The 19,908-nt window shown below is 41.4% G+C and overlaps 2 protein-coding genes across 6 annotated transcripts in view; one reads left to right on the forward strand and one right to left on the reverse strand.

The window, feature by feature from the left end:
• Positions 1 to 1,246: 1,246 nt before the first annotated feature.
• Positions 1,247 to 14,015, reverse strand: RSRC2 (arginine and serine rich coiled-coil 2). 5 transcript variants are annotated; one of them, XM_048514190.1, is made up of 11 exons: positions 13,864 to 14,015; positions 10,450 to 10,606; positions 9,241 to 9,284; positions 6,841 to 7,031; positions 6,083 to 6,226; positions 5,795 to 5,917; positions 4,929 to 4,940; positions 3,830 to 3,909; positions 3,200 to 3,432; positions 2,300 to 2,389; positions 1,247 to 1,872 (listed from the first exon to the last, which is right to left on the reverse strand). In XM_048514190.1, exons 1-11 carry the CDS (start codon positions 13,867 to 13,869, stop codon positions 1,693 to 1,695), a joined length of 1,260 nt encoding a protein of 419 aa, XP_048370147.1. In that variant the 5' UTR covers positions 13,870 to 14,015; the 3' UTR covers positions 1,247 to 1,692. The 5 variants fall into 5 exon arrangements, with proteins under 5 accessions (XP_048370147.1, XP_048370150.1, XP_048370148.1 ...); XM_048514193.1 differs by lacking the exon at positions 13,864 to 14,015 and adding an exon at positions 8,401 to 8,478 and having other exon boundaries at positions 6,841 to 7,053; positions 10,450 to 10,547; XM_048514191.1 differs by lacking the exon at positions 4,929 to 4,940.
• KNTC1 (kinetochore associated 1) overlaps positions 13,987 to 19,908 on the forward strand; it is a 53,109-nt gene continuing 47,187 nt past the window's right edge. The window contains exons 1-8 of the mRNA XM_048514186.1: positions 13,987 to 14,267; positions 14,796 to 14,935; positions 15,496 to 15,613; positions 15,951 to 16,066; positions 17,008 to 17,080; positions 17,436 to 17,513; positions 17,954 to 17,988; positions 18,419 to 18,529. Of these exons, the coding sequence (XP_048370143.1) occupies positions 14,819 to 14,935; positions 15,496 to 15,613; positions 15,951 to 16,066; positions 17,008 to 17,080; positions 17,436 to 17,513; positions 17,954 to 17,988; positions 18,419 to 18,529 (648 nt within the window). The 5' untranslated portion in view covers positions 13,987 to 14,267; positions 14,796 to 14,818. The remainder of the gene's footprint in view (positions 14,268 to 14,795; positions 14,936 to 15,495; positions 15,614 to 15,950; positions 16,067 to 17,007; positions 17,081 to 17,435; positions 17,514 to 17,953; positions 17,989 to 18,418; positions 18,530 to 19,908) is intronic.

Below are 19,908 nucleotides of genomic sequence, written 5' to 3' on the forward strand. Positions count from 1 at the left end.
TGAGCAAACTCAGCCCCGCATGAAGGATCTACCCCTCTCGGATGCTCAAGCCCAACCACGAGCTACACCTGCATGCAGGATCTAACCCCCCCCCCCTGCTTTTCAAGTCCTGTGAGCCTTGAAAGGGATTAGAGAGGAATTGCTAGGTCAAATCTGGGATGTGGGGCTGAGCTAGTTCAGCACTGCATGCAGAATCTGTCCCTCAGTGATGCTTGTCAAGCCCTTCAGGGCTTTGAGTGCAGTGCTGGGGGCAGTTCTCCCCCACACACTGTTTCCCAAGCCCGAGAGGAAAATGGTGGGCAGGAGAGAACTTAAAAATTCAAGTTTGGATTTTTAAACGCAAATATTTTCAGCAATACCTGAATAAAGCCGATGGATATTGGCTTTATTCAGCTTTACCAATAATTTTAGGTAGAAGTTGGTTAGAAAAACCAAATCTGAAAGTTACCAATGTATTTTTTCGGTGCTCAAGCTTAGTCTCTACTACACCGTGTTGTTGGCCCTCCAGAGTAACTGGTTGGCCCCTGTGAAAGACAGGATGCTGAACCAGATGGACAACTGGTCTGATCCAGTAGGGCTTTTCTTTTTCTTATACGTGTAGCATCCCAGCATACTATACAGACTGCATAAAAGTGTAGAGAGAAGCAATAGTGCTACTACAAGAAAAGGTTTGACTGGAATAGCTGGAGGCCATCTGTTTCTCTGACTTTGCAGATATTCCTGCTAGAGTAGGCACAGAACTTCTACATTACTTACAGAGTCTCCCCCTATTAGTGTGGGCAGATTGAAGCCCAGTCAAAGATGAAACAAGTTTTTATGCTGCCTCAAGCAGGGCACTGAAGAGGTAGCAAATTTCTAAACAAATCAAATATCTGCTGATCCAGTCCCAAATAAGTGAATTACCGTATCCCCCAGTGTAGTAATCTTTGGACTGGAGTGCAGGCAATATTACTCAGCTAGCAAAACCAGGAAGGAGCATTAGGATACCCAAAAATAACAAGCTAAATCTTATACAGTAAGGATTGGACATGTGTCACACATCTCATATGCTGCTGCCTTCTGCAATAACTGAAACAGAAATACAGATAATAGATACAAATCATGAAAATAGAGATTTAGTAACTTTTACTGTTTGCTTCTGTGGTGGAATGAGCTTTTTCTAAACTGCAGTATGAAATCTCTAATAAATTCTGTAAAATTAAGATCTGTAAGCAATTTAAGTGAGCCAGTGAAAGTAACAGTACTATTTGAGAAAAAAACATCTTTATTAACCAGGTTTTTGCACTGCATTATGTACTCATTGGCCCAGTCTGCTAAGTAACACCTACACAACGTTTTTATGTTTCAAGAGTTGAAAATAACTGTACAAGGTTAAAGTACAAAAGTACACAAGACAGCGGACACAAAATATCCAGGTATGAGTTTATCCTCCTCACTTGCTCTATTTTGAAAAGCAGAACTAAAATGTTGTCCTTCTGTAGCTCTGTCAAGTATAATGGAAGTGAGTATAACCTGATTACAACATGAAACACCAGTTATCACTGATCTGATATTTACAAAAATTGTAATGTCAATAAATTAAAGTCAATGCAACACCCATGCAAGCTAGAAATGCTAGCTTTTGGTGAACAAGGACCCAATATTGGAGCAAGAATCTTTTTTCAAAGTCCCAGGCTTCAAGCTCATGTTCTTTCAAACAGCATCCATTCCTCGCATTGAAGATGTAAATCCCAATCCCATTCCTCTTTGTGTGTGAGTCTGTGACCTCGCCATTTCATATTGTGCATCTAGGTTTCTGAATACTTCTTCCTGCTGTTTCAAAGTCTTATAACTTTCTTCATCCACTGAACTACTACCAGCTTCCTCCTCACTCTAGAGCAAAAAAAAAAAGATGTTTAAAAAATGATTAATGGATTTGACCCAAAGAAAGGGATAAAGTCAACGGAACTGCTCACATGTCTTTATCTACTCCTTCAGCAAACACCTTTCACTCAAGAGAGCGGTCTTCCATGCATATCAACTGCACACACGAAGTAAACACTATCCATCCCATAATATACAAGGGGTAAGTTGAATCCATTCTCAGCATACTTTTGCCTTGCCACAGTAATTCAAATTCAAAGACAGAATCTCCAGTAGACAACTGTCACATATAATTTTCCACAATGCAGTAAGCTTATCTCTGCATTTAATGCAGTAAGCTTGCCTACTGACAATATAGTAAAAACAATCCCCTTGGGACTTCAAAACATTTCAGAACAATTAGTGACAACTTAACAAGTGATCACAGATAACGTACCTTGATACCCATCAGTTTTCTAAATTTGACATTTTGGTCCTTATTTCCAAAGTTCAGTTTCTCCCAGATTTCTGCTGATTGTGATTTATCCTGCAAAAACATAAGAACGTGATATGTGTGTTGTTTTCAGCCAACTAGAGTTTATAGATAATGCTACCAAGGAGTCAATGTTTAAGACATGCAGCACATGGGAAACAACTCACAAATCTTAACAAACTTTCAGAAAAAATCTGTGTGGAAGCCTGCTTAACCTCTCCATTCACTTCAAAAAGAAAGAGCTGCAGGTCTTCTGGCCAGGCAAGTTATATTTACAACCCATAGTTACTACAAAACAAATATCCTTGAACTGCTTATAAGGAGGCTGTTTTAAACATCAGCCAATCAAATGCAGAACATATTGCCTCTGTGTTCAGACAAGATTCTTGAAGCTGTGATGAAAACAAAACCCTCTGGTAGCATTCTCTAAATCCTAGATTTCTAAGGTGCTAGAATCCTAACTTCAAACCTTGTACTTGCAGAAGCATTACTACCAAATGGCTAAATATTTCAGGAGTAGGATGTTGTGGGTTTTCCGGATTGTATGGCCGTGTTCCAGTAGCATTTTCTCCTAACGTTTCACCTGCATCTGTGGCTGGCATCTTCAAAGGAGATCCTTTGAAGATGCCAGCCACAGATGCAGACGAAAAATCAGGATAAAATGCTACTGGAACACAGCCATACAACCCGGAAAACCCATAACACCATAGTGATTCCGGCCAAGGAAGCCTTCAACAATACTTCAAGAGTGTGTTTGCTGATAAAGGGCCCCTTCTTGAAACACGACGCACACATGACATAGAGGTGTGTGCTTTTATGAATTGACTTCCATGAACAAATCAGAGAAACTAGGCACAAAATTACCCCTTCTTTTTTGCCTTGCCACAGCATTTTCCGCTTCTTCTCCTGTTCTGCAAACTTCATTGGATTCACTGCTGCTGGGTTATAATAACTTGGAACAGCTATTCCTGTCTCTGCCAAAGCCTTTGCCTGCAGGGCCGCCATTTGAGCCGCCATCGCAATCTGAGGAGTGACCTGTGTCCCGGAGGCCAGGAGAGCAGCGACGTTGATGACAGAACTTCCAGTAGCAGCTGCCGCTAAAATAAACATTGACATTTTATACAAGAGAAAGCATTTAACCGTTCCCCACCTTGATTAGACATGAGAAAAACATAACCCACAATATTCACAAGAATTTGTACAAATTAGGCACCTGCCAAGAGTAAGAAGCTTTCAGTTGGTCACCACTTAGCATTTGCCTGATGGTGCAACTATTTTGGGGCCTGACTGAAAGAGTCCTAAAAACACAGCTTTAGAATAGCATTGCTTCCTACAAAACTGCCAATAATTACAATAAAACAAAAGTTACTTTCTTTTTTTAAAGTTTTCCATTTCAAAGTTACTATTTTTCTAGTTCTATGGTAACTTATTTTTTCTGAAGTAGAATTTGTCACAGATTCATAACTATTACGCCAACAGCTGAAAAAGAATTACCAGCAACCATTTCCTGTTGCTTCTGTTTTTCAACAAGCTCTTTCTCCCTCTGTTCTTGAAGTTTTTTTGCTCTCTCCAATCTAGAAATAGAAATGCAGAAGCAATGAGTTAATAAAAGATTTTTATCTTGTCCCACATTAGTTAAAAATGCCACCACCGACCAAGGGTGAACAACATGCTATCTCTGAAGTGCCTAGCTGCAAAATTTAAACTCTAGATCAGTGATTCTCAACCAGGGTTCCGTGGTACCCTGGGGTACCATGAGCACGTCCCAGGGGTACCATGACAATGCTACTGCCTGCCCGCCCCCCACCGGAATCAAATGGATTTTGAAAGGGGGGGGGTTTGGAAGCTTCATGGGCTCCCTTTAAACAACACTGCAAAACAGCATTGTTTTATTTGCCTAAATTCGGTGTACACTGGGGGGGGTGCGGGGTAGATTTAAACGGAGCTCTCCCTTTAAATTCCCCCAATCCATGTTGAATGTAGGCAAACAAGCAACGCGGCTGTCAATGCTGCTTTCCCTCCCCTCCCCCTGCTTGCCACTCCCCCCACCTACAGGCCAAAAACGGAAAAAAATCTAAAAAAAATCTAAAAAAATTCAAATGAACCTCAGGGGTACCCTGAGATATGAAGAGTGAGGTCAAGGGTACCACGATGTCGAAAAGGTTGGGAAACACTGCTCTAGATACTAAGATTTTTTTAATAGCTTAAACAGCTTACTGCATTTCATTATTTCAGGGTTTGGGGGGGGGGAAGGCTAACTGCAGTATCCATGAGTCAAAATTCATTAACATGCAATATTTCTAGCTTTCAGATCTATAAGACAGACTGTACTGTCAGTGCATGCTCAGGAACAAAATGGTTTTACATGGACCTTCTAACAATTCTCTGCCCCATTAAAACAGCTGCACTGATTGTCAATTGAATTCTTGGTGATATTCAAGGTGTTGGTTATTACCTTTAAAGCCCTACCCCACTCCTCCACATGAGCTGTGGAGTCTTACTTGGTGAACCAGATGTTTCTCCACTCCTACATTCCTGCTGGGTAACCTTGGGCTGGTCACAGTTCATTCAGAATTCTCTCAGCCCCACCTACCTCACAAGGTGTCTGTTGTGAGGAGAGGAAGGGAAAAGGAGTTTGCAAGCTGCCTTGAGTCTCCTTACAAGAGAAAGGGGGGTAAAAATCCAAACTCTTATCTAAGGGACCACCTCCTCCCATATAGTCCCCCGCAACTGCTCCGCGCTTCATCAAGCAGTTCACTGAGGGTATCAGGACCCTGTGAAGTATGTCTCCCACCAGGTCTAGAGCACTTTCGGTGGTAGCTCCCTCCTGGTGGAATGCTCTGTGGGGGAGATCTGTGCCCTACTGGATTTATCTCAGTTCTACAGGGCCTGCGAAATGGAACTCGTCCAACAGGAGTTCCTCCAGATTTATGCCACTGGTTTGGTCTGTTACCCTCAGTGTAACTGCTGGCCAGTTTGATGCCTATGACTCCTAGTGCTGAATACTGTTATGCTGGAATAAGTTTTAGTTTTTAATTTTAATTTATACCTTGTGATATTTACTGTATTGTAAACCACCCTGAACTTTGGAAGGATGGTACAGAAATCTAATAAATGAATAAAAATGATGGTATTAGATTTCTGCAGAGATCTGTCTCTCTCTTATGCATCCTGATGGACCTTCACCTTGCCATATCGCATCTACATCAGATCTCTTCCATTTTGAGAACCTCACTAATAAAGTCTTACAACTTCAAAGCCTCAATTGGCATAATCAATAATAAAGTCAAAGATTTAGATATTTTCTGAAAAGGTGCACCTGCAGTATTACAGAATTAACATTAGCGGGAGGAGAATGGTGACAACTGCCCTCTCAAGGCTAGAATGCTGCAGCACTACTTCATTATAAAGTTAGTAAGCCGTTAATTTCCATATCTTCAGACAAAGAAAAGTCTATACCTTCTGGCCAGAGCTTCTTGGGCATCCATTGCTGTATTTCGCCCCCTAAAGGGTGGAGGGCTAGGCGTTCTGCTGTGACTTCTGCTGAATCTTTTGGGTTTTTCAGGTCTCTTCTTTCTTTCTCTACAAGCAGGCATTTTAAAACATGTTTCAAAGGAAGTTTCAAAACTGTTCATGGTTGTTTAAATAAATTAACCTTCATCTAACTGCCATGATACACTCTTAATTTCAAAAGTGCTGTAGCCACCCCATGATGGTCACTTCTTTACAAAAAGCAGACAAACCTACCTGCTTCTACTCCTGGTTCTGCTCCTGCTCCGACTTCTATGCCTGTGTCTAGATCTTGATCGAGAACGTGATCTTACACGCCGCTTTTTATCTCTGCTTCGAGAACGTGACTTTTTTCTATCACGGCTTCTACTACGATGACGCCTGAAAACACATTCCAAATTTCTTATACTTCCCAGCTTGACAATTCTCTTTTAATTGAAGCAAAATACAATTAAAACATTACACTGTATTTTCGCAGTAACAGAAGTTGATATATTTTTCGCTTCTCATCAACAAACAGCACATTCATCTAAAAAACCAAATCAATGACCTGAACTCTACTAAGTATTTCCAAAACATAACAGAAATTATTTCAGAATTGATCAAAGAGGATCACAGTAAGTGGTAATTCAAGACTCTGACTGTCCAAGTCCAATTAGCAGATGAAGTGCTTGAGGGTATCAAACAAGTCACACAAGCATCGTGACAAAAATATCACATTGGCACTCCAATTCTAACACACAAACCTGCCAAAGAAATGCTGGAGCAAACATTCAGGGCATTTTCATTTCATTTCATTTTAACCTTTAATGGCATATAATTCAGGGCATTTAATTCATGAAAAATTAAACTAAATTAGTCAGTAATAAATTAATGCTGGAGACTTTAAAATTGCATACTCCTTCTAAGCAGCACACAAAACTTTTCTCAGAATCCCTCAAAAAAAGTCATAACCATCAGAAGAAAGGTTATCCAAAAAGTGCTAAACAATCTACCTTTCACGAGACCTAGACCTTGAATGACTCCTTCCTCTTGAGGATTTTCTCTCTTTGCGCTTATGCCGATCCTCACCATTTTCGGAGGTACTCAGGCTGTCTCTTCCTTTGTCAGAAGAGTGCTCTTTGTCATTATGGTCTTCCGATTTGTGCTTTTTGGATGACTTTTCTTTGGACCCGTGTCTTCTTGCCTGTTTTAAGAAGAAGTTGGTTCTTTCAGGAAAATAGTGCAACAAAGAGAGTTAGTATGGGCATCAGTAGATAAAGAATGATATGTTGTGATGCAACATTAGTAACCTTAGGAGTGTGGGCCAGTCAACTGTAATGGCTTTAACACCACCATCTACCCAATGTTGCATATTCGCACTATCATTCCTCCCCCCTCTGCTATCCTCCCCATTTAAACCTTTTATGCAGCCTGGTTCTCATACCAAGACTGGCTTTACAGCATTGTACAGAACAGTCCCTCTCAATGATTGGTTACACTAAGTATAGTGGTAAGAAAATGGCTCTGCTTCCTAACAATACAAAGAGGATGGGATGGTGACAAGTAGTAACTGGTGAACACATCAGCAACTATGAAGATAACTTGAAAGTAGCTCTATAGGCCATCCTTTGAGAGGCACTAACAGTTTGTATTTGCCAGGCATCTTCAGCTGTAAAGTCTTAAGTAACAGGTAGTCAATATGACCAGACTACATTATTTTAAGCACGTTGTGCTCATGTAGTTTGGTTTCACCCACACTATTTGGTGGGACTATCTGCAGGCATCCCTCTTGGCAGTACATTTTATATGTACACATTTCTTCCCCCAAGACTAAAAACCCTACATAAAAATAAGGGTAAATCTGGTTGTCGCCTCAACCTAAACCTAATAAAAAACACTGTGCATGTTTACAATTCATCAACTTGCTGCTGAAGTCAGTTACATTTAGACAGCATGCATCATCTTCACATTCTAAGATAAAAAGCAGTTTCTAAAAACAGGTCAATTTTGGCTTCTTCCCTGTCACTAATACAACCACTGAAGAAAGATGTTTAGAACTAATCATGAAATAAAAACACAATGTCTCTCCCTATTAAGTGCCCACTAACATGAAATGAATCACATTAGGCAGAGGTGAATTGTGAATTTGATATTATGGGGTAGGTCTACATATTTGTACACTACCCCATCCTCTTTTATCATTGTAAATTACACCACTGTGGTAAAAAGCCAATGAGTCATTCAACACCTATTACAGACATAAAGGCTCTGGCCTACATTAAAAATGTTGGGCCAAAAATCCAAAACAATTTCATGTAACAAATTCTTCCCCCTAAATTTAAGATCTCAAATGCATGAGAAGTTTTCTTTATGTCACAAACACAGAAAAACCATTCTTAAAAACATCATTTTTTAAAAAGTGTATCTAACCAAAAGATTAAACATCAATAAAGTCTGTGTAAACATGATGGAGAAGTTTTTTCTAAACACATACTAAAAACCACCATTATATCCCATAACCAACTTAAGTTTCTTTTTTAAGGGAAATATGAGTTTGAATTACTAATAGTTACCTTATCATGAAGTAGGCTTATAATTTTGCTATCTGAGTCTGCAGCGTCTTCAGTTCAGTCTCTTCGCGCATTAGCACGCTGAGTATGATTTATTATAGAAATGTTATCATGTGATCTGAACAATATAGTCAATTTCACAAATACTCTTCTAGTTTTTTTTAACAGCTTCCATTGGGAATGGGAAAGAAGTCCAAGGCACTCCCATTAGATTTTCCATTTTTCTAGTTTAACACAAGCTCAGTAGAACTTTACTTTCTAACACTGATGACTGCATGGGTTAGGGGTGGGTGGGAAATAATCTCCCCTAGGTAACTGCCTTACCTAGCAATATTATTGCAACCATTGCCTCACCAAACAATGTTATCAATAGTGCTGTATCTCATTCCCCTTGGATTTCTTTAGGGTGATAGTTACTTCTAGGAACCCTCTGCTTTTCCCTATAATTTCAGGACCATGGCATAGAACTAAGTAGGGTCTAAGGTCAAGAAGGACAAAAGGATTTTGCAAATTCTGAGCTCTGATCATGTAGCAGAAGGCACAAAAACTTTGCTCAATGGAAGATCTGTTAGAACCAAATAAACCAAACTCTATTTTGCCACAGTAATTTTAATTGTAGGCTGATTCCACAGTTAATTTGAGAGAATTTTTGTCCACTATTACCTTTGGTCAAAATGATGGCTTCAGTCATGCTTCTCACTCCAAACACATTTTCTTTGAATTTACAAGGGTTTTTTCCCCCGTACTTACCATTAAGCCAATTAAATACAAGTTTACACATGCTATGACATACATATAAATATGTCAGGTACAATTACCTAAACACTACAAAGTATTAATTACCTCTTTGCTTCTGCTCCGGCTTCTGTACTTTTTCCCGTCATTATCTAAGAAAATAAAAATGTTCATTAATCATCAAATAAAGCAGCCTGAAAAAACTTTATATTCAGTCTAAAAACAACACATATTAAAATACACCCTACAAAAGTTGTCTCAGTATTTAAGCAGCCTAACAGCCCAATCCAGAGCTGCCCTGTGGGTGGGAACAGGGCCACTTCAGCACCACCCCATACCCTTCAAAGGGCTGTCTGTGGCGTATGTCCAAGCCCTGCTTGGCAGGTGGAAAGGTGCTGGACGGCAACTAAAGTCGGCTTCACCCCTGGGAACAACCCCGCCATGCTGATGTAGTGTGGGGCGATGGGGAAGCACAGGTGGAGAGCTGGTGCCCAGCTGCGGCCAGCGTAAGTGCCCCTCGACTGGCATAAACCCACACTGCATCCAGAGGGGGACTCAGCTGCTCCCTCTGGATTGGGCTGCTCAGCTAATAAAATTTAGACTAATTTCTATTTTCATCCTCTATTACTTTTTTATTCAACAAATTACATGTTAGTATGGAAAAGTTTAAAGCATGAAGAAGTTCAATATTTTTAGAAAGGCTTCAGAGGTGAAATCTAATTTAACTGCTACTTGATAGAAGAATATGGTCGAAGAACAATTTTTCAGATATGCAGAGGTTTTTGAATATGACAAAACAGCAAAAAGAAAAAGTGGCAATAATGGACATGACCATCAAAGTCAATATTGTCTGCAATAAGAAATACAAGACTTAGCAATAATTACAAATTAGTTCCAGATCTTACCATAGAGGCTTCCTGGAGGCAAGAAGATGCTTGCAATGCAAAAAAGCCTCCCTGCTGCCAGGAAGCCGCCATCAGGCTTAATGGACTTATGCCACCTTTTTGGTGGCTGTCAATGTGATGGGCGAGCTGTGGTGGCCACATGTCAGCAGATTTGCTCCTCTGCTGGGGCAAGTGCCCTGAGGAGGGCAAATCCACCAGTGCAGCTGCAAGCTGCTCCCACTGATGGATTCAGCCCCCTCCCTTTATATGGGGCTGTTAATTTAAATGAAATTTATAGTTAATTCAGTAAAATCAACAGACCTAGACTGGAGAAAATCTGCAGAGGATTTTGCTACACAGGTAAACATGCTTAGTACAGATATCCCCAAGTAGACAAAACATTTGAATTTTATAACTTTGGAGCCTTCTGTACCTGATTTCCGTTTTCTCTCTCTTGAATGTGAACGTGACCTTGATAAATGATGCTTTGACGTTCTAGGAGAACTAGATGAATCTGAATGTTCTTTTTTCTTCTCTCTGTCAGGAGATGACTTTTCAGGGGCTGCTGCCTCTCGCTCTGTATCACTAGCCTATTTCAAAACGGAATTAAACTCATATGTAATTCCAGGCCACTTAACATGTGTTTGAAATTCACATGTCTTAAGCACCTGTCTATATACAACTTTATGTTAATGGTACCTATAAGGTTATGTTTCTCAAGTGCAGCTACATTCTAGATACTGATTAGATACACAAGACACACCCCTCTAAGACACTGAAAAGAACAATAGTACAAGAATATACTACAGGAAGTGAGAAATCAAACACAGTGGAAGTTCATAATTTTTATAAGACAAATGCAGATATTTATTTTTATTTATTTATTTTATTATTTGGGTTTATAAACCCCCCTCCCCCGAAGGGCTCAGGGCGGTGTACAACATAGATAGAGCACAGCATCAAGTTAAATACAATAAATATAGATTAAAACAGCTCTAATAAAAATAAACCCTACCCCGTTTAAAATGCAGCATTTATTAACTAAAGATGGCGCCTGCTATCAATTCCCATAAACCCCAAAAAGGAAGGGGTGGCAGGATCTCCGATGTCATAAAGGAGGGAGAGGAAAAGGAGGGCCCCTTATCAACGGCTAATCTCCCCAAAGGCCCGGTGGAACATTATTATGAATATTATGATGGATAGCTAGCAAACATTTGTTCCAAAAACTAATTCTTCAGCAAGCTTGTCTAATATGACTTGTAAGCTTTTATTGTGAACTGTGCCTTGCCCAAAAGAGCCTGAGTGTATGGAAATTCCTGGGGCTGAGAAAAATATAATGGGCTAACACACTAGCCAGAGTTTGCTAGCTACCCATGATAACATTTGTCTTGTTATAAACATTACAAAGTTGTACTTTGTTTCAATTTCTCAATCCATCTAGTATGCTATATGCCATTAAAGGTTAAATTGATTTGAATCCATCTAGTATGTTCTTGTACCTTTGTTCTTTTTTCTGCATTCTAGTTACTGACAATTTAATCATTTAAAGCATTGTGGTGCCAGGTTTTTCAAAAACCAACAACATCCAAAACTATTTGACATGACTGGGCTCAGGCTGCGTATTCCAGAAATATGATAAAATCTTATTAACAAATGTTAGTCTACAGCACATTAAATTAACCAATTTCCATCATTCTGACATAAAGGGGCTTGTGAAACTATCATACTTGAATGCTCATCCTAGCCCTGACCGATGTAATAAGATTATTTTAATCTAATTCACTTCCAACTAAATTCCAAAGGTGAAATTCCAAAGTGATATTTTTGAAACCCCTTACCCAATTCAGAAAATATGGAAAAAGCAGCTTGCAAGGTTGTTTTTTTTTAACTAAACAGCAACTTTTCCTTCTCAGGAAAAATATCTTTTGACTTAAACAACAAAAAACTAATCAATCATTGGCCAGTTACATTTTCCCCAGGTTCTATCAATTCCCACAACTGGTGGGTCAAATGTAGCAAATCTGTTCTATTTTTATTACCAAAGTGAATACAATGGTCTTTGGGACACTCATGTTTTCGATAACTAGTCTACAACTCAATTATACTATGCACTTTCCAACTGGAAGCCTACCTTTAAACACATTTGATTTTCAAGTGTCAACAGAGCACCACCAACTGAAGGGGGATTCCATCCTCCTGTGACAGCTCCCCCTCCCCCTCCAGCTCTGAGCTTATTTTACCAGAATTCAGCAAAACCCAGATTTCTTCCATGTCTCTGCCCCCACACCATACACCATTTTAATGTCCTTTAGGTGATCTCTTGAGAGTTTAACAAAAGCTTTCAATACCTAGACACTGAAAATGTGAAGGGCTTTCAATTTACCAAATAAAGGCCCCTTGATTAGCACAAGGGGATTGTCTCCTACAGTTGAACCGCCTACAATTTTGACATTCAGAATTAGAAGAACTAAGGATGGAGGAGTAGGCAATTTTTTGTGCATATTCCACTTTATTAAATAATATCAGCAATTAATTGGTGAACAGGATACTCTTTTTAAAAAGTTACTGTGTGTGATCAGCAAAGAATACCATTTCAGTTACAATGAAAAGGTGGTGGGATGTGGGGGAAACCTCCAGAAAGACTGGAGGACAGGCTTTCCCTGTTTTTTCTCTTTTGAGGGGGAAACTTTTCAATTTTCTTAAAGAAAAACTGGAAAAGTTGGGGGAGTGCTAAAAACAAAAATGTGCTTCAACTGAAATACGCAAAATGCTCCTAAAGACAATGTTGTACTCAAAAGTACTTGAACACACTGCCTATGCCCTTAGCCAATACATACAAGGGCACATGCCACATATTTTCAATGTTTTGCTTAAATGCTTCAGAAGGTAGCAGTGTTGATCTGTCATTGAGGAGCCGGATTCAAGTTCATTGTTATTTAGAGATGAGATTTCCAGGGCGTTAAGCTTTCAAGGTGCAAAGCCCCCTAGGCCAAGCAGGTCACCATTTCAAAGGGATGCAAAGTCTAAAATTCCCATTACAATAAATCTCGCACACGTGATCTACACGCATTAAATACAAATCGGGCTTGCTAAATCAGGTGACCCTGAATACATTTAGAATCTGGGAACTGTCTTGATCCAGAACTTTCTGCACAATTTCCTCAGGCCAATTCATAAGGAAAACTTGTCTGGTGCAGAGCTTCCCATCGGGTTTGTACAAGAAAATGTTTCCAGGAAAGTGGCTTCGATTCACCTCTTCGGCCATAAACTCATAGGAAGCTTTCATCACCTCTCTCTCTCTCTCTGGCTCACCCCCGCCCCGTCATCTTCAATACAGGACGACCACTGCTGGCCCACCTCACAGGGCCGTTGTGACGGTTACTGAGACGCCTGTGGAACCGCAAGGGCAGCGCTAATACAGAAAATCAATCGAGTAGGAAATATAAACGCTGAACGAAATTCGTCTGGATCGGGTGAAACAGGGAACCGGGGGAAAAGGCCAATGCCCAGGCCTTTCTTTTAAAAACCCGAACAGTATCATAACACAGCTACGCTTTTCAAAAACAAAGCCCTCCTGCGAGCATCCCATAATAAGCCAGACCCCCCTTCCCCAGAATCCGGTCCAAAAGGACAAGACGGGCGGAAACTTCGAGAAGGGGGCAGCCGCTTTCTCCCGTCGGCCCACCAGGCCCATCATGGCGGCTGCGCTGAGGGGAGGAGAAGGGACGAGGAGGAGGAGACGGGCGCCATCTTGTCTCCCTCCGCCCGGCTCGCCCTGAGACCTCTCCCGGGGAAAAAGACCCGACGCCGCTCCGGCTCCCTCCTCCCCGGCGAAGGCCTCACTCACCGCCATGTCGCGGCGCTGGGCCGGTGGCGACGGGGCCCTCCTCGCCCGCCTCACAACGGCGCTCCGTCCGGCCTCGCCCCGCCGAGCAGCTCCCGACGTTTCCCGAGCCTCCACCGACTGAGGCGACCCGACGGCCCCGCCCACTCCTCAGGATCCCCGGATGTCGCGGGCGGGCGGGAGCGGGGAAGCGCCGCCTCCGCCGCCCGCTTTGAGCCGAGGCGGGAACGCCGGAGCGCGCGGCCTGCTCGTTTGTGCGCCCGCTGAGGAGAGCCGAGTTCCCGCCAATTCCGTTCTGGCTGAGGTGGCGGCGACGGCGGCGGCTGGTTCTGTCTTGCCGGTCCCGCCGCGTCGTGGGGAGGAGGAGGACAGGCGTGTGGGGTGGATGGTCTCTCCCAAATCTTTTGGTAGGCGGGAATCCAACCGGTGAAGCTCCTCGTCCCTCTTGCCCATTCCCTCAGCCGTTTCTCCGCTTTGAGGCGACTCACGTAACAATGAAAATACTGCACTGGCTAAAGCCCTTCAGAATTTTAAAACTGGCTGCTGGGTTCGGTGGAAAGTTTTCAAGGGCTGATTTGGTCATTTATTAAGTACACCGTCCCTGTCAGGGGGGGGGGGAACTTGCTAAAATGGCCGTTTGTCACACTTTGGTGGCAAACTTTGGAAATCTGGCATGGCTGTTTGCTGCCTTCCTGCCTCCTAGGAACTCAAGGTGGCTTGCAGTGTACATAAGTATGAAACAGGCAAACTTTGAAAATCTGGCATGGCTGTTTGTTTCCTGCCTTTCTGCCTTCTAGGAACTCAGGGTGGCTTGCAATATACATAATTATGAAACACGTAAAATATGTTGCTTTGTTGCACTGCAAAGGCTCACGTGCTTTTGCTGCCCCATCCGTTTAATTTTCTGCTTTGGGGTTCTTTTTTTTTCTTCCCAGCATAACACCCAGACTTTGAGAAGATGTGGGATGACATTGAGCTTTTTGATGATACAGGAACGCTGAACGTAGGCACGCAAGAATACGGGAGTGCCTTCTATCAAGTCAACACGCTAGTTAAAATCTCTTCCTCAGAAAAGGTAGAATTTTCTGTTAGTGACCTGGGTCCATGAGTGAAGACTGTCAGCACAGAGTTATGTAACGGCTATCATTACAATTCCCTGCGGTTAAAGCAGAAGTGCTGTGGCATCTTAAAGGTTAACATATTGTGGCAGACACTTTGGTGAGAATAAAAGCCTGTACTATGATATGTTTGTTGAAAGGGGATCTTTGTTTCCTGCAGTGCCATAAGGAAATACTCAAGTTTAGCAGTATAGCCCTGTTAATGGGACTGTGTTTGCAGTCATACAAAGACACTGTGGATTTGTGCTTGAGTATAACTCTGTGACCTACAATGATCTGTATCTGATGACTGCTTTGAGCAGGGGAGCAGGACAGAGCAGTTGGTAGCAGGACAGAATTCATCTCAATAACTAGTTGCCCAGCTTCAATTCCACAGGTGCTGCTTATCAGCTTTTTCTTTTTCCTTGGGAGATTAGATATCTAGGGGAGGGGCAGATGTCATGGCTACATATGCTAGATATGGGCTCAGTGCCAAGCCAGAGTTTATATCTTCAAATTCCTTTTTTGTGTTTCTCAGGTCTTGTCTAATCCGAAGTTACAGGCCTCTAACTTGAGTGACAGCTTCACTTTAGTCGCTGACACATCAGTGGTGGTGCTTGATACGAACCTCTCTCCTCAACTGTTGAATCGGTTTGGTGAGTTGATAGACATCTGAATAGAAGAAGCCATGAAATGAATGATCTTCAGAGTTTTTCTGTTACAATATATATTTGGAACATTTAGTGTAATGCCAAGACATTGTGGATTTGTACGTGAATGTAGCGCTCTGATCCACAATGATCTGTAATCTTGAGTGTAACACTGTGACCCACAGTGATCTGCACCACAGTCTCTCCCCAAGATTTCTGCATGTGCTGTGTTTGTTTCTGATTGATATGCTGGTAGAGACATAATGTGTTAGCTTAAATTGTGCAAATTTTTATGGTGTCACTGGTCCGTAGGATGTGAGTGCTTAATTTTGAAACCTTTCAGAAACGGAAGTTGATATTGTTGGCACGTGCCAAGAAGGTCACTTTCTGGTTGTTGGTGAGAGAAGTGGCAACTTGCATCTTATTCACATTCCATCAAAGGAAACCTTGTTAACGCGTGTAAGTAACTTGTTTCCTGCTAGTTTCTGTATGTCTGGAGTACCACAGTACAGTCAAGCTAGTTGAATCAGTGGCTTAGACCTGAGAGTCTGGTTCAGCTGTGTTACCTGAAGTGTGTTTTACTAAAAAAGAGCCTGCAAAGAGTGTTGCACTTGGATTTGGGAAACTAAGTAGACTCAAGTTTGAATCTCTGCTGACTGCGTGACTTTGACCCACTTTCTCAAAAGCTAATCTACCTCATGCTGTTCTGAGAATAAAATAGATGAGAGAATGATGCTGTAGACAACTTTGGGTCCACATTGGGGAGAAAAGTGGGGTATAAGTATCCAAATGAATAGGTGCTGAACTTGGGGCTTGTTTATCAGTGTTTTGCCACAGAGCTTTAAGTATGGGCATCTGGATAGAGATTACTGTTGATGCATGTATTGTTGATGAGTTCTTATGTTACTATTGCTGGGGCAGTTCAATCCAAATGGGAGGGCCTAATGGGCTTTGAGAGTGGCAAGAGGCTGCACTGATGCCTTTGCCCCTCCACTGATGTAAGGAGCACTCGAACTGACAGAAAGGTCAAAGACGCTGGTGTCTGGCTGCCCCACAGCTCCACGATGGGCAAACCTGGAAGTGGGTACCACCACAAAGCTATGCTTGTGTCTGTGTGGACTCTGGCGCAGAGGGAGCATGGCATTCCAGGAGTAGAACTGACCGTAGTAGTTTTCTACTGACATTCCAGCCTGGGAATATCCCTACAAGCCCACAGATATATGGCACACAAAAGTGTGATATAAGCCTGTTTTGGCTATAGAGCCATTCAGGTGGCAGGAGCATTTTCAAATTTACCTTCTGTAAAACCACACTTTGGATAGGCTCAAGTTAATATGTGACATCTGGTAGAAATAACATTGTTTTCAGAAATTATATTAAATGTCTCTTTGAACTCTTAGACACTGATTCAGAAGTCTTCAAATGACAGAACTTACCTGAGTCTCAATCTAGAAAAAGATAGTGCCGATGCAGGTAAATTTCCTAGGGAATACATCAATGTGCATGCATTTTCAAAAATTCTTGCAAGCTAAGGGTGATCTTATTGGAGGAGTTTAACAACTTACAATTTTGCACGGTGGGGAAACCATATGTCTTTTTGCTTTGTTGTTTTTCACTCTGTGAATCTTAATCTTGTGTCAACCTGGGCATTCATGGTCATTCTTACTTTTTTGTAATTTGTAATACAAGGACAAGGACAAGAATAAGCTAGGTGATGCTTTTTAAAATCATGTTTCTCTTGCTTGTACTTGATGAAGCTCAGCCTTGTCAACCCCTTTACATGCTGATCACTTTCCTGAAAATCACCTTGTCTTTGGTTCTCTTATAGGCACCTATCATGCATTTATTCTCACCAGAAATGGGATCTTCTGTATTATGCACCTCCCCCTTGTCAAAACTCAGGAAGGTAGGAAAACCATTTAGACATCTTGAGTCTGCTTATGGCATACCGTAATTGTGGAGCTCATTGGACTTTGACCCCTGCTGTTCTGATTCAGTGATATGTGGCTGCATTTATTTTGATTGTTCTAGTTTTACCAACTAGCCCATAGTCTTCTATATTAGATTCCCAATAAGGCGACTTTGGGAAAATTGAGTGTATTTCCAATTGTCCTCAATAACAATCTTACTGCTGTAAGTACATAGTACATTGAGGCAGCAAAGCAAGATAACACCAGTGAAAATTTTCCTTAAAATATATTTCAAAAGGATATGTTAATATTAAATAATTATATTGAAGAATTATATTTTATATTATATTTAATATTAAATAATTAAACTTAAACTGTTCAGATGCTGTTCAACACAAACTGCTTTTTACAGGTTATCCTTTTCTTTCTTATATAGCAATTGATACCCTGGACTTCAGTACAGCGAAAAAGGTAACCAGGAGTATTTACTACTATAATTTCTGATATACTTGTTTTGCTTGTGACTCAGACTAGTCGCATAGACATTTGGGACTAGTAGTGATATTGTATTGTCGAAGGCTTTCACGGCCGGAATCACTGGGGTGTTGTGTGGTTTCTGGGCTGTATGGCTGTGTTCTAGTAGCATTTTCTCCTGATGTTTCACCTGCATCTTCCTCTGAAGATGCCAGCCACAGATGCAGGCAAAATGTCAGAAGAAAATGCTACTACAACACGACCATACAGCCCGGAAACCACACAACACGCCAGTAGTGATATTGTTGACACTGATTTTGTTTTTAAGTCCTAGTGACCTGGCCACAAAGTTCTCTATAATTGGGGGCAGGAAACCAGTTTCTTTCTCCCTGCTACTATCTTTAAGGATTATTTGCTTTTCTTTCAGCTGCAAGAGCAAGTGGAAACATGTTTTATTTCTACGGAAGAGTACCATACTGCTGGTTGTCTAACTTCTGTGACTAGACACGTGGCAAACAAGATTTCTCTGATGATAGGGGTAAATAAATCTTGCAGTATTTAAATTCGTATTTAATTTAAAATTTTTAATGCTGTTAGTAGAATATTCTGTGGTTGTCATCATTTCTAGTTCTGACATCAGTGTAAAAGCACTGGGAAGCTACAATTAATCTGCATGTATTTCTGTATTGTTATAGCCAATGGCTCAAACAATAAATACTTGACTACAATTAATCATTGTTTCCCAGTACATTAATACTAATAAGCAATAAGATCATGTGATGTGACTTACATGTGGGCTGTATATTGTTTCCATGGGGAGGGTGGCCATGGCTAGGTGGCAGGGCCTCTGCTTGGCATGCAGAACATCCTAGTTTCAATCCCTGGCATTTCCAGTTGAACAGACCAGGTAGTAGGTGATGTGAAAAACCCCTAGCTGGGATCCTGGAGAGCTGCTGCCAGTCCAAGTAGTCAGTACTGATTTTGATGGACTGATGCTTTGATTCCGTCTAAGGCAGCTTCATGTGTTTAATCTATTGGCTGCTTGCTCCATAAATATGCTCACAGAATTAATGCAGCACATGAAACAATTTGGCAGTCAGTCAGAGTACAATTGGAAAATAATCCACAAAATATCTAGGTATTCACCTGGCCTCATACAGTAACAGATCAAGTATTAAGTAAGATGTCAGGAAGTCATTCTATAATTTGAGGCACCATCATAGAAAGGGCCCTGACTTTCTTATTTCAGAAGAGGGGGCCTGTGCATCTGGGCCTCCAGTGCCGATTATAATTAGCAAACAGATTCTCATGGAGTAAGTGATCTTTTACTGCTTAGGTGAGAACCAGAAATTGAATCATGATCAAAATGATTTGTCAGCAGGGCTGGAAGATTCCCCTGTATTTGGTGGTCCAGTTCTAGTTCTTAAAGAGTCCGGAAGGTTTTTTCCCCTGCACAGCAAAAGGCTGGCATCTGAGAGTCTGGAATATTGAAAAAGGCAAACACTATGCTGGGGATCATTAGGAAGGGAATTGATAATAAAACTGCAACGATTGTCATGCCCTTATATAAAGCAGTGGTGCGACCGCACTTGGAGTACTGTGTCCAGTTCTGGTCGCCGCATCTCAAAAAGGATATTGAGGAGGTAGAAAAAGTGCAGAGAAGGGCAACAAGGATGATTGAGGGACTGGAGCACCTTCCCTAAGAGGAGAGGCTGCAGCGTTTGGGACTCTTTAGTTTGGAGAGGTGACGGCTGAGGGGGGATATGATTAAAGTCTATAAAATTATGCATGGGGTAGAAAATGTTGATAGAGAGATATTTTTCTCTCTTTCTCACAATACTAGAACCAGGGGGCATTCATTGAAAATGCTGGGGGGAAGAATTAGGACTAATAAAAGGAAACACTTCTTCACGCAAC

Source organism: Sphaerodactylus townsendi, linkage group LG13, assembly GCF_021028975.2.
Source record: "Sphaerodactylus townsendi isolate TG3544 linkage group LG13, MPM_Stown_v2.3, whole genome shotgun sequence".
Lineage (NCBI taxonomy): Eukaryota > Metazoa > Chordata > Lepidosauria > Squamata > Sphaerodactylidae > Sphaerodactylus > Sphaerodactylus townsendi.